This window comes from Bubalus kerabau, chromosome 16 (assembly GCF_029407905.1).
Source record: "Bubalus kerabau isolate K-KA32 ecotype Philippines breed swamp buffalo chromosome 16, PCC_UOA_SB_1v2, whole genome shotgun sequence".
NCBI lineage: Eukaryota > Metazoa > Chordata > Mammalia > Artiodactyla > Bovidae > Bubalus > Bubalus kerabau.
Genome location: NC_073639.1, coordinates 33,914,969 through 33,930,019, shown reverse-complemented (window position 1 = coordinate 33,930,019; position 15,051 = coordinate 33,914,969). Strand labels below are relative to the sequence as shown.

At 39.0% G+C, this 15,051-nt stretch overlaps 2 protein-coding genes across 2 annotated transcripts in view; both read left to right on the top strand.

The window, feature by feature from the left end:
- HSPA4L (heat shock protein family A (Hsp70) member 4 like) overlaps positions 1–15,051 on the top strand; it is a 59,212-nt gene that overhangs the window by 41,728 nt on the left and 2,433 nt on the right. The window contains exons 18-19 of the mRNA XM_055550724.1: positions 6,226–6,345; positions 9,148–9,309. Of these exons, the coding sequence (XP_055406699.1) occupies positions 6,226–6,345; positions 9,148–9,309 (282 nt within the window). The remainder of the gene's footprint in view (positions 1–6,225; positions 6,346–9,147; positions 9,310–15,051) is intronic.
- Positions 12,672–13,159, top strand: LOC129630237 (60S ribosomal protein L27a-like). Its single transcript, XM_055550729.1, has one exon. The coding sequence runs from the start codon at positions 12,672–12,674 to the stop codon at positions 13,116–13,118; it is 447 nt and encodes a 148-aa protein (XP_055406704.1). The 3' UTR covers positions 13,119–13,159.

Genomic DNA, 15,051 nt, shown 5'->3' with positions numbered 1-15,051 from the left:
CCACAGTTTGTTGTAATCACACAGTCAAAGGCTTTGGCATAGTCAATAAAGCAGAAATAGATGTTTTTCTGGAACTCTCTTGCTTTTTTGATGATCCTGCGGAGGTTGGCAATTTGATCTCTAGTTCTTCTGGCTTTTCTAAATCCAGCTTGAACATCTGGAAGTTCATGGTTCATGTATTGCTGAAGCCTGGATTGGAGAAATTTGAGCATTACTTTGCTAGCGTGTGAGATGAGTGCATTGCCTTTCTTTGGGATTGGAATGAAAACTGACCTTTTCCAGTCCTGTGGCCACTGCTATGTTTTCCAAATTTGCTGGCATGTTGACTGCAGCACCTTAACAGCATAATCTTTCAGGATTTGAAATAGCTCAACTGGAATTCCATCACCTCCACCAGCTTTGTTCCTAGTGATGCTTGCTAAGGCCCACTTGACGTCACATTCCAGGATGTCTGGTTCTAGGTGAGTGATCAAACCATCGTGGTTATCTGGGTCATGAAGATCTTTTTTGTATAGTTCTTCTGTGTATTCTTGCCACCTCTTCTTAATATCTTCTGCTTCTGTTAGGTCCATACCATTTCTGTCCCTTATTTAGCCCATCTTTGCATGAAATGTTCCCTTGGTATCTCTAATTTTCTTGAAGAGATCTCTAGACTTTCCTATTCTATTGTTTTCCTCTATTTCTTTGCATTGATCACTGAGGAAGGCTGTCCTATCTCTCCTTGCTATTCTTTGGAACTCTGCATTCAAGTGGGTATATCTTTCTTTTTCTCATTTGCTTTTCACTTTTCTTCTTTTCTTAGCTATTTGTAAGGCCTCCTCAGACAGCCATTTTGCCTTTTTGCATTTCTTTTCCATGAGGATGCTCTTGATCCCTGTCTCCTGTACAATGTCATGAGCCTCCGTCCATAGTTCTTCAGGCACTCTGTCTATCAGATCTAATCCCTTGAATCTATTTGTCACTTCCACTGTATAAATCGGTAAGGCATTTGATTTAGGTCATACATGAATGGTCTAGTGGTTTTCCCTACTTCCTTCAATATAAATCTGAATTTGGTAATAAGGAGTTCATGATCTGAGCCACAGTCAGCTCCCGGTCTTGTTTTTGCTGACTATATAGAGCTTTTCCATCTTTGGCTGCAAATACCAATCTGATTTTGGTATTGACCATTTGGTGATGTCCATGTGTAGAGTCTTCTCTTGTGTTGTTGGAAGAGGGGTATTTGCTATAACCAGTGCGTTCTCTTGGCAAAACTCTGTTAGCCTTTGCCCTGCTTCATTTTGTACTCTAAGGCCAAATTTGCCTATTACTCCAGGTATCTCTTGACTTCCTACTTTTGCATTCCAGTCCCCTATAATGAAGAGGGCATCTTTTTGGGTGTTAGTTGTTGAAGGTCTTGTAGGTCTTCATAGAACCATTCAACTTCAGCTTCTTCAGCATTACTGGTTGGGGCATAGACTTGGATTACTGTGATATTGAATGATTTGCCTTGGAAATGAACAGAGATTGTTCTGTTGTTTTTCAAATTGCACTCAAGAACTGCATTTCAGACTCTTTTGTTGACTATGAGGGCTACTCCATTTCTTCTAAGGGATTCTTGCCCACAGTAGATATAATGGTCATCTGAGTTAAATTCACGCATTCCAGTCTTTTAGTTCACTGGTTCCTAAAATGTTGATGTTCACTCTTGCCATCTCCTGTTTGACCACTTCCAATTAGCACATGACCAGAGTGTTAATATTACTCTTACATAAGCCATGATTTCTGAGATGTTGTTAAGAAGTGACTTGTCAACCTGACCCCTGACCCCTTACCCATTAGAGGAGTCACTTTTGCTTTGCTTCTCTCCCCCTCGACTGCTCTGATTTTGAGGAGTTAACACACTGCCCTTTTGTATGTTCACACTCTTGGGGACACCAGGCCGCAAAGAACTTCAAAAATAGTACCCCTGGTCTTCAATATCCTTTTAAAAAATAAATAAGGAGGTGTGTCCACCAGGTCCCCTTTTTCTAGGTCAGTGGTCAGATTTAAGAAAAAAACACTATTACTCTTTTCCTCCTGCTTGCCACCGAACCCTCAGCCCCCAACCTGGAAAAACAAAAAACAAAAAGCTTCAAAAGTTTAGAAGTTTAGATTGGAAGGATGACAGGAAATTTTAGTCTTTCCATCTTAGTGAGGATCATAGCTTTAATGTGCACATAAATAACCTGGGGCCTTTACTGAAATGCAAAAAATTCAGTACACCTAAGTTGGGTCCGTGATTCTGCATTTTTTATAATCTTCCGAGAGATTCTGATGCTGCTGGTCCCTGAACCATTCTGTGAACAGTGAGTAAATACACATATGCTAAGTGATGACATTAATAAAGACTTCTAGAGTATGGGGAAAGGCAGCCCTTTAGTGATGGGGAGGTTGAAGTGCAAAAGAATTTATGTAACTTGAAAGCAAAAGAAAATAAATGTACCAAATCTCTATCCATTTATCTCTCGATGGAATCTAGGTTGTTTCCATGTCCTGGGTATTGTAAATTGTGCTGCAATGCATATTGGGGTACATGTAAAAAAAATTGTTTAAAGGTTAGTATCTTGCCAATATATTACTTCCAAAGGGAATATTTAAAAAGCAACCTGAAAGCCTAAGCTTATGAAAGCAAAACTAAGCTTTACCATATTTTATCCTCTTGGTGTTTTTTACCCCTCATCTCCTTTAAAGGAATATATATATAAATTGGGCTGGAGGAACAAGCCAGACAGCTGAGGCCAATAGAAATAACTGAAAAGCCCAGAAGCTCCAAGAATGTATTATTTTGTTTCCAATATATACGTAACCATAGAAGTGAATGTTATAGAAATTTTCACAGGCTTTACTATTTTTATAAGATGGCTTTTATAACTTACTCCCCTTTCAAAAACATTTACAATTCAAAGTACAATGAAAATAGACTAAATGCAGTGTGGTATCCTGGAAAAGAAAAAGATGAAATCCAAATAATCTGGAGTTCAGTCAGTATTTAACAGTAATACACCAGTGTTGATTTCTTGGTTTTGACAAATGTTCCATAATGCTGTAAGATGCTAACATTAGAAAAAAGCAATAAAAGGTGCTTGGTTTGCCATTGTTTCCTTTGTAACTTTTCTGAAAACCTAAAATTACTCTAAAATAAGCTGATTTTATTTACGTATGTAAAGAATTCGGAAGAAAATATTTATATTTTTTTCTAATGTATTCCCCTCCTCACAGTTAGAGGCTGTTTTAAAATTTAGACACTCTCTACTTCTATGCACCTGGGGTGTGGGGCCAAAGGGCTTTCTTGTTTTTAAGCACTATACTTAAAATACACATACTAATCTAATGAATAAATATGACATAAATAATAGTCAATAGGTATTAAATACCAGGAAATCCCAATAACCTTGTTGCATGTACAGAGTTATATGCATTATAAATATTTGAAACCAAGTTTCAAATACATTATTTGGATGCAGTATAGTTCTTATGGTTTTCTTAGTAGTTTTAAACTTTTAACACCCAACTTTAAAGAAATTAATATTCTTTGGATTTGAGAGGAATCGAAAGGTAATCTTAATGAATGAGAGGAGCACATAAGGTAGAGACATCCCTGTGTAGGATTGAATAAGCACATAACCACTGGAACTCATTTCCATGTAGGAAAAGAAGACGGGACAGATTTTGATCTGACCTCCTTTCTTTCCTATTCATCTTCCTGTATTTGTTGTCATTCAGTTGCTAAATTGTGCCTGACTCTTTTTGACCTCATGAATTGCAGCACACCAGGCTCCTCTAGGGTGCTGCAATAGAATGGGAAAGACTAGAGATCTCTTCAAGAAAATTAGAGATACCAAGGGAACATTTCATGCAAAGATGGGCTCGATAAAGGACAGAAATGGTATGGACCTAACAGAAGCAGAAGATATTAACAAGAGGTGGCAAGAATACACAGAAGAACTGTACAAAAAAGGTCTTCACAACCCAGATAACCACGATGGTTTGATCACTCACCTAGAGCCAGACATCCTGGAATGTGAAATCAAGTGGGCCTTAGCAAGCATCACTAGGAACAAAGCTAGTGGAGGTGATAGAATTCCAGTTGAGCTATTTCAAATCCTAAAAGATGATGCTGTGAAAGTGCTACACTCAATAAGCCAGCAAATTTGGAAAACTCAGCAGTGGCCACAGGACTGGAAAAGGTCAGTTTTCATTCCAATCCCTAAGAAAGGCAGTGCCAAAGAATACTCAAACTACCGCACAATTACACTCATCTCACACGCTAGCAAAGTAATGCTCAAAATTCTCCAAGCCAGGCTTCAATAATATATGAACCGTGAACTTCCAGATGTTCAAGCTGGTTTTAGAAAAGGCAGAGGAGGAGAAGGAAATGGCAACCCACTCCACTATTCTTGCCTAGAGAATCCCATGGACAGAGGAGCCTGGCAGGCTACAGTCCATGGGGTCACAAGAGTCAGACATGACTTAGCGACTAAACCACCAGTAGTGCCTGAACTGGCAAATCAAGAAATGTATATATTAGTATGCCAGTTAAAGTTACAGTGGTAGTCTGTCAGGGGAAGTTAAAATGGAAAGGACTTGAGGAGGGTAGGGGAGCTTTACTTTCTTTAACTTGCAGTTGTGTGTGTTACTTTTAACGATAAAGCCAGTGTGATTACAAAATAAAAAACTGCAAAAAAAAAAAAAAAAAGGCAGAGGAACCAGAGATCAAATTGCCAACATCCACTGGATCATCGAAAAAGCAAGAGAGTTCCAGAAAAACATCTATTTATTGACTACACCAAAGCCTTTGACTTTGTGGATCACAATAGACTATGGAAAATTCTGAAAGAGATGGGAATACCAGATCACCTGACCTGCCTCTTGAGAAATCTGTATGCAGGTGAGGAAGCAACAGTTAGAACTGGACATGGAACAACAGACTGGTTCCAAATAGGAAAAGGAGTACGTCAAGGCTGTATATTGTCACCCTGCTTATTTAACTTCTATGCAGAGTACATCATGAGAAATACTGGGCTTGATAAAGCACAAGCTGGAATCAAAATTGCTGGGAGAAATATCAATAACCTCAGATATGCAGATGATACCACCCTTATAGCAGAAAGCAAAGAAGAACTAACCTCCTGATGAAAGTGAAAGAGGAGAGTGAAAATGTTGGCTTAAAGCTCAGCATTCAGAAAACAAAGATCATGGCATCAGGTCCCATCATTTCATGGCAAATAGATGGAGAAACAGTGTAAACAGTGACAGACTCTATTTCTCAGGGCTCCAAAGTCATTGCAAATGGTGACTGCAGTCATGAAATTAAAAGACGCTTACTCCTTGGAAGGGTAGTTATGGCCAACCTAGACAGCGTATTGAAAAGCAGAGACATGACTTTGCCAACAAAGGTCTGTCTAGTCAAGGCTATGGTTTTTCCAGTAGTCATGTATGGATGTGAGAGTTGGACTGTAAAGAAAGGTGAGCGCCGAAGAATTAATGCTTTTGAACTGTGGTGTTGGAGAAGACTCTTGAGAGTCCCTTGGACTGCAAGGATATCCATCCAGTCCATCCTAAAGGAAATCAGTCCTGAATGTTCATTGGAAGGACTGATGTTGAAGCTGAAACTCCAGTACTTTAGCCACCTGATGCGAAATGCTGACTCATTTGAAAAGACCCTGATGCTGGGAAAGATTGAAGGCAGGAGGAGAAGGGGATGACAGAGAATGAGATGGTTGGATGGCGTAACTGACTCAATGGAGGTGAGTTTGAGTAAAGTCTGGTTGGTAATGGACAGGGAGGCCTGGCGTGCTGCAGTCCATGGGGTCACAAAGAGCCGGACACGAGCTGAACTGAGGCTACTCTGTCCTCTGCTATCTCCCAGGTTCCTATGCAATATTGTTCTTTACATAATTGGACTTGACTTTCACCACCAGGCACATCCACAACTGAGCACTGTTTCCTCTTTGGCCCAGCAACTTCATTCTTTCTGGAGCTATGAATAAAATTGCCCTCTGCTCTTCCCCAGTAGCATATTGGATACCTCCCAACCTGGGGGGAGGGGGGACTTATCTTCCAGTATCATATCTTTGCCTTTTCATACTGTTCATGGGATTCTCAAGGCAAGAACAGTAGAGTGGGTTGCCATTTCCTCCTCCAGTGGACCACAATAAAAGTTGTTTTCTGTTAATAACTTTTTCTTTTTAAAAAACTTAACAGAAATATGGCCAGCCTATTCAAGTAAGGTACATGGAACATGAAGAAAGACCAAAAGCTTTAAACGACTTGGGAAAAAAGATCCAACTTGTCATGAAAGTGATAGAAGCATACAGAAACAAGGTATTAAAACTCATAAAGTAAATTGGTGGTAATGGTAGTGTGTGGTACGCAGAGGATGGGGTAAATCTTAAAAGTTCTCAACTGTAGAGCTATAGCGGTTGTTGCTACCAAAGTGCAGTTGTGTGGTTTTAATCTTTTAGAATTCCCTGAATTAGTCCAGTGAACAAATTCATTGTTTTCTTGGGATTTCATTATTGATACAGTGAAAAAGAGGTTTTGTTGAGCCTTTTTTTACTGGCATCTTTGAAACCTGACTCTGCCAGCATTCCTTTTGTCCCTTGGCGCCTCTTTTGGTTGCTCTTGGTCTTCCAGTCTTTGCTTATCTGTAACTCCCATGTCCTTTATTCTTTTATATCTGTGCCCAGATGTGTCTTACTACCCTTAGCCTTTCCACTGTTTAGCCTCAAATATTTAGTTATATAAAAGTTACCTGCATTTGGATGTAACAGTAAGATTTGACAAAATTAAGCTGATTTTTTTTTCCCTCTAAAGGAGAGGGTAGCAAACTTTTCCTTTACATGAACAAATAACATTTTAGGTTCTGCAGGCCTCCTATATACACTCAACTTGGCTGTTGTAGTGCAAGACCCTTTGTGACCCTGTGAACTGTGACCCACCAGGCTCCTCTGTCCATGGGATTTCCCCAGCAAGAATACTGGAGCAGGTTGCCATTTCCTCCTGCAGGGCATCTTCCTGACCCAGGGATCGAACCCCAGTCTCCTGCATCTTCTATACTGCAGGCAGATTCTTTACCACTGAGCCACCAGGGAGCCCCCGAGTTTGCCAATTAAAATTTTAAATATTCACCGTAATTCCCCCAGATTTTATCACTGGAGAGACCAGCACCAAAGGTTTAGGGGAGGGCATTATCATAGTTTACATTTATCAAGCACTTACTAAATTTTGAGTACTTTGCATGGATTATCTCAGTTCTGACAAGAATGTTATTTTATAGGAAAATAGCAGTGCTTAAGCAACTTGTGAAGTAGTGATGTAGTCAGGATAAAATCTAAGCAGTCTAAAGTCAACATACAAACCCTTAACAGCTACACTGTTTTTCACTATATATACAGTGTGGGAAAGGTGGTTACTTATTTTAGAAATAAAAGATTTGTACATTTTTTAAGATCGAGTGCAGTCCAACCACCTAAAGGAATAATCCAGGTACCAATTGTGAATGTGCCTGCCAACGTCAGTGTCCATACAGGTACAAATAGAATGTAAGGATAATGGAAAAGAAGGAACAAGCAGACAAATAGAAACACCAATAATATTTCAAATCTGGTATTGGAGGGTCTGTTTATTATTATTACAGCCTAGTGTTTGCCATGCTGTCAAAAGCTTCCTGAAGATGCTGTAAACTATTATTCAGAGCAAGGCAAGACTTCACTTATGCTCAAGAATTTTGAGTTTATTATGTTCCATGCTCTCTTCAAGGTGCTGGAACTACAGCATCAAACATTGAACTTATTCTAATATGTTTGTGGGAAAAGATAGACAGTAATGGGTTAGTGAAGTCAGATGGTGCTAAGAGCTGTGGGAAAAGTAAGGGACTGCCAGAGGTGGAGATTTGTCAGAAAGGCAGACTAAGAAGATGACATCATTTGAGGGGAGAATTAAAGGAGCTGAGGGAGGGTTCAAGATGTATGATAATTATAAGAAAAATGTTCTAAAAGTGGGGATGGGGACAGGAAGCAATTGCAAAATCTCAAGGAAAGGAAGTGTTGGAGTAACAGCAAGGAACCCAAGGGGACTCAAAACAGTAGGGGTGGGGTTATTAGTTCCCAGATCATGCAGGGGCCAGGGGCCATTATAAAAGCTTGGTTTTTTTACCCTGAGATAGGAGTCCATTGGAGGCTTCTGAACATAGGAGCAGCATGAGTTAAGTCTAAAGAAGCAGAGAGACTAGTTAAATCATTAGAATAGCACAGGCAAGAAGTGACGGAACCCTAAGCCTGGACAGTGGAAGGGGAAGAAGTGGCTGGAATTCTGCATATATTTTGAAGGCAGGGCTGATAATTTTTATGTAGATAAAACAGAAAGAGGAGTCAAAATAACTAAGGATTTTTGGCCTGAAAGGATAAAGTTGTTAATTACTAAGATGAGCAAACTTGGAAGAGTAGATAGGGAGGTAATAGTGAATTTGAAACACAGGTAAGTTGTTTCAAATTTTTCAAGTAAGAATTCACGTTGGTCAAGTTGGAAGTTGGATAGAGTTGGGAGTTCAGGGAAGATGTTCAGGCTAGAGATTTTTTAAAAGTATGTAGACAGATGGATGGGGAGGAGATCCTCCTTCCGTATGTTGCACCGTCACTTCTTTCTGGTTTGAGACCACCAGTCTAAATCATGACTTCTTAGATTGTCTTCCACATGTGACAGCTGCACGTGTCTTTTTCAGTTTCATTTTCATTTCTCCGTATCAACAACTTAATCAGAGTCTGCTGTATAGAGTCAGAATTTTCTGTCTAGCTTGCTTGTGCCTACTTACCTTATTTCATTTTACTCCTTGACTGATTTAATTCCATGCAGCTTCTTTCTTGGCTAAAAACTACTTTTCAGTTTTAATATTCTTCACAAGTCATTCCTTTCCAAACCTGACTTCTTCAGAAGGCCTTTCCTCTTAAAAAGGCATACTGATTTTTCTTTCTCTCAGTTTCTTCAGTTCTATGTAATTTGTAAATGGCTTCTTCATGTGAGTATGTGTGAGATACACAGTCAATAAGAGTCTAAATCGTTTAAGCAGAAATTATTAATAAGGTGCTTATTGAAAAACCTCTCATTAAGTTTTTTTTTCCCCTATAGGATGAAAGATACGATCATTTGGATCCTGCTGAAATTGAAAAGGTTGAAAAATATATTAGTGAAGCCATGAGTTGGCTGAACAGTAAGATGAATGCACAGAACAAACTAAGTCTCACTCAAGATCCTGTGGTGAAAGTTTCAGAAATTGTTGCAAAGTCAAAGGTAAGAAACTATACACTTCTGTTTTACAACGGATTCAGTCACTAAAATTTTTAATGGGAGCCATACTCTGAGAAGTAATCAACTTACATAAAAACAGAGAGAAATAGGAATTTGAGGCTAATCTTTAATTTGGGGGGGTGGTAAAAAGATTCTAGGTGGATCATGTTTCTTGATTTAATTAGTCTTACACACAAAACAGCTTTTAGATTTTAAGTGTAAAATAAAGCAATAAAATAAAACAATGCAACAACTATAGATTATGTCTGATTTTTCTAGGCTACATAAAAAACTTTTGAATCTCCATTCTAAAACCACAGTACATGCTTTTTTTTTGACATAGTTTGAAATGTATAAAATTTCATGGTAAAATCTTACTTCTGAGATAAACTTTCCATTTTAAAATGTTTTACTACTGAAAATGTCAAAAGTTATAGAAAACATCATGAAAAACATGGGGATAAACTTTATAATAAAGATCAGCATCTAAGTAGAAAAATAAGACATTGGAAAAACAGCTGACAAAGAAATACATGTCTAAAAAACATATGAAAAGATACTCATCTTTGTTACTAATCTAAGAAATGCAAATCTCTTTTCTCTGATTTGGTTATTTGTTTACATTTAGAATCTTTGCCATAATTGCCAAGGGTGTGAAGAAATGGACACCTTTCCCTGAGCAATTTGGTTATATTTGTTACTGCTTTTTTCTGGGAAATCATTTCAAATGTATAGAAATTTAAAATGAGTTTACCTTTAATGCAGAAATAACAATTCTAGGAATTCATTTTGACTATTGCATAAGTATATAAACCTCTGCTTATGATACCAAAAAACTGGCAGCAACCTAAATACCTATCAAGAAGAAATTAGATAAACTGATGCATATATAACACATTATAATAGTTAACCATAGTATTTAATAGAGATAAATGTATTTTTTTGCAGATTTAATTTTGGCTGCTTTGGGTCTTTGTTGCTGTGCCTGGGCTTTTCTCTAGTTGGGGTGAGCAGGGGCAACTCTCCTTATAGTGTGTGGGCTTCTCATTGCAATGGCTTCTCTTGTTGCAGAGCACAGGCTTCAGTAGTTGTAGTGGATGGGCTTGCTTAGTGGCTTGTGGGCTCTAGAGCACAGGCTCAATAGTCGTGGTACACAAGCTTAGATGCTTTGCAGCTGTGGGATCCTCCCAGACCAGGGATTGAACCTGATGTGTCCCTTGCACTGGCAAATGGATTCTTAGCTATTAGACCATCAGGGAAGCCCAGTACATCTATTGAGATAAAAGATTTATGCATGATGCATGAAAAAGGATTACAGAATTTAAATTAAAGTTATCTCACTATAAATTAGCATGTTCATTAAAATTTGTATGTTTGGATATATGTGTGCATGGACATATATTTAGAAGGATGTTCACCAAAAGGCTAATAATGTTAATCTAGAGGAGATGGTAGCTTAGTGGGTAGAGAATCTGCCTGCAGTGCAGGAGACCAGGGTTCAATTGCTAGGTTGGGAAAATCCCCTGGAGAAGGAAAAGTTAAACCACTCCATTGCCTAGAAATCCCATGGGCAGAGGAGCTAGTAGGCTACAGTCCATGTGGTAGCAAGAGTCAGATACAGCTTAGCAACTACACCACTACCACCAGAGGAGATGGAATATCAGGTGATTTTTTAAAATCTGGTTCAGTATGCTCATAGGTATTTGATTTAAACACAAAAACAGCTTTGGGGTTTTAAGTATACACAGTGATTCAATATTTTTACAGATTTTACTTCATTTATTCTAAAATATTGGCTATATTCCGTTATACAGTATATCCTTGTAGCTTATTTCTTTTATACATATTAGTTTGTATCTCTTAATCCTGTACCCTTATCTTGCCCCTCACTTCCCTCTCCCCACTGGTAACCTCTAGTTTATTCTCTGTATGTCTTTTTTTCTGTTGCTGTTATATTCATTTATTTTTTAGATTACACATGTAAGTAATAAGATATAGTATTTGTCTCTCTGTAAGCATAATACCCTCCAGTAACATCAATGTTGCTGCAGACAGCAAGTTTTCATTCTTCATTCTTTTTATTCCATTGTATACATATGCTACATCTTTGTCTGTTCATCTGTTTATGGACACTTAGGTTGCTTCCACATGTTAGCTATTGTAAATAATGCTGCTAGGAACACTGGTGTGCATGTATGTTTTCAAATTCGTATTTTCATTTATTTCTGGATACTGAGGAGTAGAGTTGCTGGATCAATCATATAGTAATTCAACTTTTAGCTTTTTTAGGAACCTCCATACTGTTTTCTATAATGGCTATACCAATTTACGTTTCCACTAGAAATGTACATAGAGTTCCCTTTTCTCCATATCCTTACCAAAATGTTATTTGTGTTATTTTTGATGACAGTCATTCTGACAGGTATGAGACATATCATTGTGATTTTGATTTGCATTTTTCTGATGATTAGTGATGTTGAGCAACTTCTGTGCCAAACTGGTTTTTATTTTTTTGTTTTAATAATAAAGCAGTAAGAGTATTTTCCTTTTTGAGAAAGTTTTACAGAGAATCTATTATAATTTACTCCTAACCAGGTGAGAGGCAGAGTGTGACAAGAACAGTTTGCCAACTAAAACATTTCCCCAGGATGTTACTTCCTATTTTCCCACCCCACCCAATTTCTGTGACACTGGTCTTGAAAGAATATAAAGTGTTTCAGTAGCATTACTGAAATGGTCTTTTATTTCTGTAAAAACCAAGGATATAGAAAATAGTATCTGAAATAATTACTAAGTTGAATTTACTTCCATGGCTTATTTTTCCTTCGACAGAAAAAGCTACTCTGTTTTCCAAAAGTGAAGTTAGTGTATGCTACCAAAACAGGGATCAAGACCATCCCCATGGAAAAGAAATGCAAAAAAGCAAAATGGCTATCTGGGGAGGCCTTACAAATAGCTGTGAAAAGAAGAGAAGCAAAGGAGAAAAGAAAGATATAAGCATCTGAATGCAGAGTTCCAAAGAATAACAAGGAGAGATAAAACCTTCTTCAGCGATCAATGCAAAGAAATAGAGGAAAACAACAGAACGGGAAAGACTAGAGATCTCTTCAAGAAAATTAGAGATACCAAGGGGACATTTCATGCAAAGATGGGCTCAATAAAGGACAGAAATGGTATGGACCTAACAGAAGCAGAAAATATTAAGAAGAGGTGGCAAGAATACATAGAAGAACTGTACAAAAAAGATATTCCCAACCCAGATAATCAGATGGTGTGATCACTGACCTAGAGCCAGACATCCTGGAATGTGAAGTCAAGTGGGCCTTAGAAAGCATCACTAGGGCTCTTTCGTCTAGGCTGCCGGCATGCCATCCAGACTAAGGAAGACCCAGAAACTTAGGGGCCACGTGAGCCATGGCCACGGCCGCATCGGCAAACACCGGAAACACCCGGGAGGCCAAGGTAATGCTGGTGGCATGCCTCATCACAGGATCAACTTCGACAAATACCACCTAGGATACTTTGGGAAAGTTGGTATGAGGCATTACCACTTAAAGAGGAACCAGAGTTTCTGCCCGACTGTCAATCTTGATAAATTGTGGACCTTGGTTAGTGAGCAGACACGAGTAAATGCTGCCAAGAACAAGACAGGAGCTGTACCTTTCATAGATGTGGTGCGATCAGGTTACTACAAAGTTCTGGGGAAAGGAAAGCTCCCAAAGCAGCCTGTCATCGTGAAGGCCAAATTCTTCAGCAGAAGAGCTGAGGAGAAGATTAAGGGTGTAGGTGGGGCTTGTGTCCTGGTGGCTTGAAGCCACATGCTGGGAAATTCATTAAATGTTAAGTGCTTTTCTCTTAAAGAAAAGAAAGAAAGCATCACTAGGAACAAAGCTAGTGGAGGTGACAGAATTCCAGTTGAGCTATTTCAAATCCTGAAGGATGATGCTGTGAAAGTGCTACACTCAATAAGCCAGCAAATTTGGAAAACTCAGCAGTGGCCACAGGACTGGAAAAGGTCAATTTTCATTCCGATCCCTAAGAAAGGTAATGCCAAAGAATGTTCAAACTACCACACAATTGCACTCGTCTCACACGCTAGTAAAGTAATGCTCAAAATTCTCCAAGCCAGGGTTCAGCAATACGTGAACCGTGAACTTCCAGATGTTCAAGCTGGTTTTAGAAAAGGCAGAGGAACCAGAGACCAAATTGCCAACATCCGCTGGATCATGGAAAAAGCAAGAGAGTTCCAGAAAAACATCTATTTCTGCTTTATTGACTATGCCAAAGCCTTTGACTGTGTGGATCACAATCAACTGTGGAAAAGTTTGAAAGAGATGGGAATACCCACACCTGACCTGCCTCTTGAGAAATCTGTATGCAGGTGAGGAAGCAACAATTAGAACTGGACATGGAACAACAGACTGGTTCCAAATAGGAAAAGGAGTACGTCAAGGCTGTATATTGTCACCCTGCTTATTTAATTTATATGCAGAGTACATCATGAGAAACGCTGGGCTGGAAGCAGCACAAGCTGGAATCAAGATTGCCGGGAGAAATATCAATAACCTCAGATATGCAGATGACACCACCCTTATGGCAGAAAGTGAAGGAGAACTAAAAAGCCTCTTGATGAGAGTGAAAGAGGAGAGTGAAAAAGTTGGCTTAAAGCTCAACATTCAGAAAACAAAGATCATGGCATCTGGTCCCATCACTTCATGGGAAATAGATGGGGAAACAGTGGAAACAGTGTCAGACTTTATTTTTGGGGGCTCCAAAATCACTGCAGATGGTGACTGCAGCCATGAAATTAAAAGACGCTTACTCCTTGGAAGAAAAGTTATGACCAACCTAGACAGCATATTCTAAAGCAGAGATTACTTTGCCAACAAAGGTCCGTCTAGTCAAGGCTATGGTTTTTCCTGTGGTCATGTATGGATGTGAGAGTTGGACTGTAAAGAAAGGTGAGCGCCGAAGAATTAATGCTTTTGAACTGTGGTGGAGAAGACTCCTGAGAGTCCCTTGGACTGCAAGGAGATCCAACCGGTCGATTCTGAAGGAGATCAGCCCTGGAATTTCTTTGGAAGGAATGATGCTAAAGCTGAAACTCCAGTACTTTGGCCACCTCATGCAAGGAGTTGACTCATTGGAAAAGACTCTGATGCTGGGAGGGATTGGGGGGCAGAAGGATGAGAAGACGACAGAGGATGAGATGGCTGGATGGCACCACTGACTCGATGGACTTGAGTCTGAATGAACTCTGGGAGTTGGTGATGGATAGTGAGGCCTGGCATGCTGCGATTCATGGGATCGCAAAGAGTCAGACACGACTGGGCAACTGAACTGAACTGAAAGTAGTTTTCAAGTAATTTTGAGAAATTTTAACTTATGAAATAGGTGCTATGTGACATACTTCTCATAACAGAGCTTTAGGCCTAATTTAAAGGAATGAATTAAAAATTATTCCTAGGAATTCCCTGGCATTCCAGTGGTTAGAACTTTGTGCTCTCACTGCCAAGGACCCTGAGTTCAGTCCCTGGTCAGGGGGTTCTGAATGCCATGTGTCATGGCCAAAATAAATAAATATATAAAGATTATCCCTAGCAAAATAAATTATGAGGAAGAAATTTAGTAACAATAAATACAGAATGTATTATTATATCAAAGACTGAATAGTATCTTAAACCACTGACATACACTAGCCAAGAAGGTAAATAATTCATTAAGGTATTTTAAGAATTAGTTGGT

Excerpts from the sequence above, each read along its gene's own strand:
- LOC129630237 (XM_055550729.1), top strand. The coding sequence starts at position 12,672 with ATGCCATCCAGACTAAGGAAGACCCAGAAACTTAGGGGCCACGTGAGC.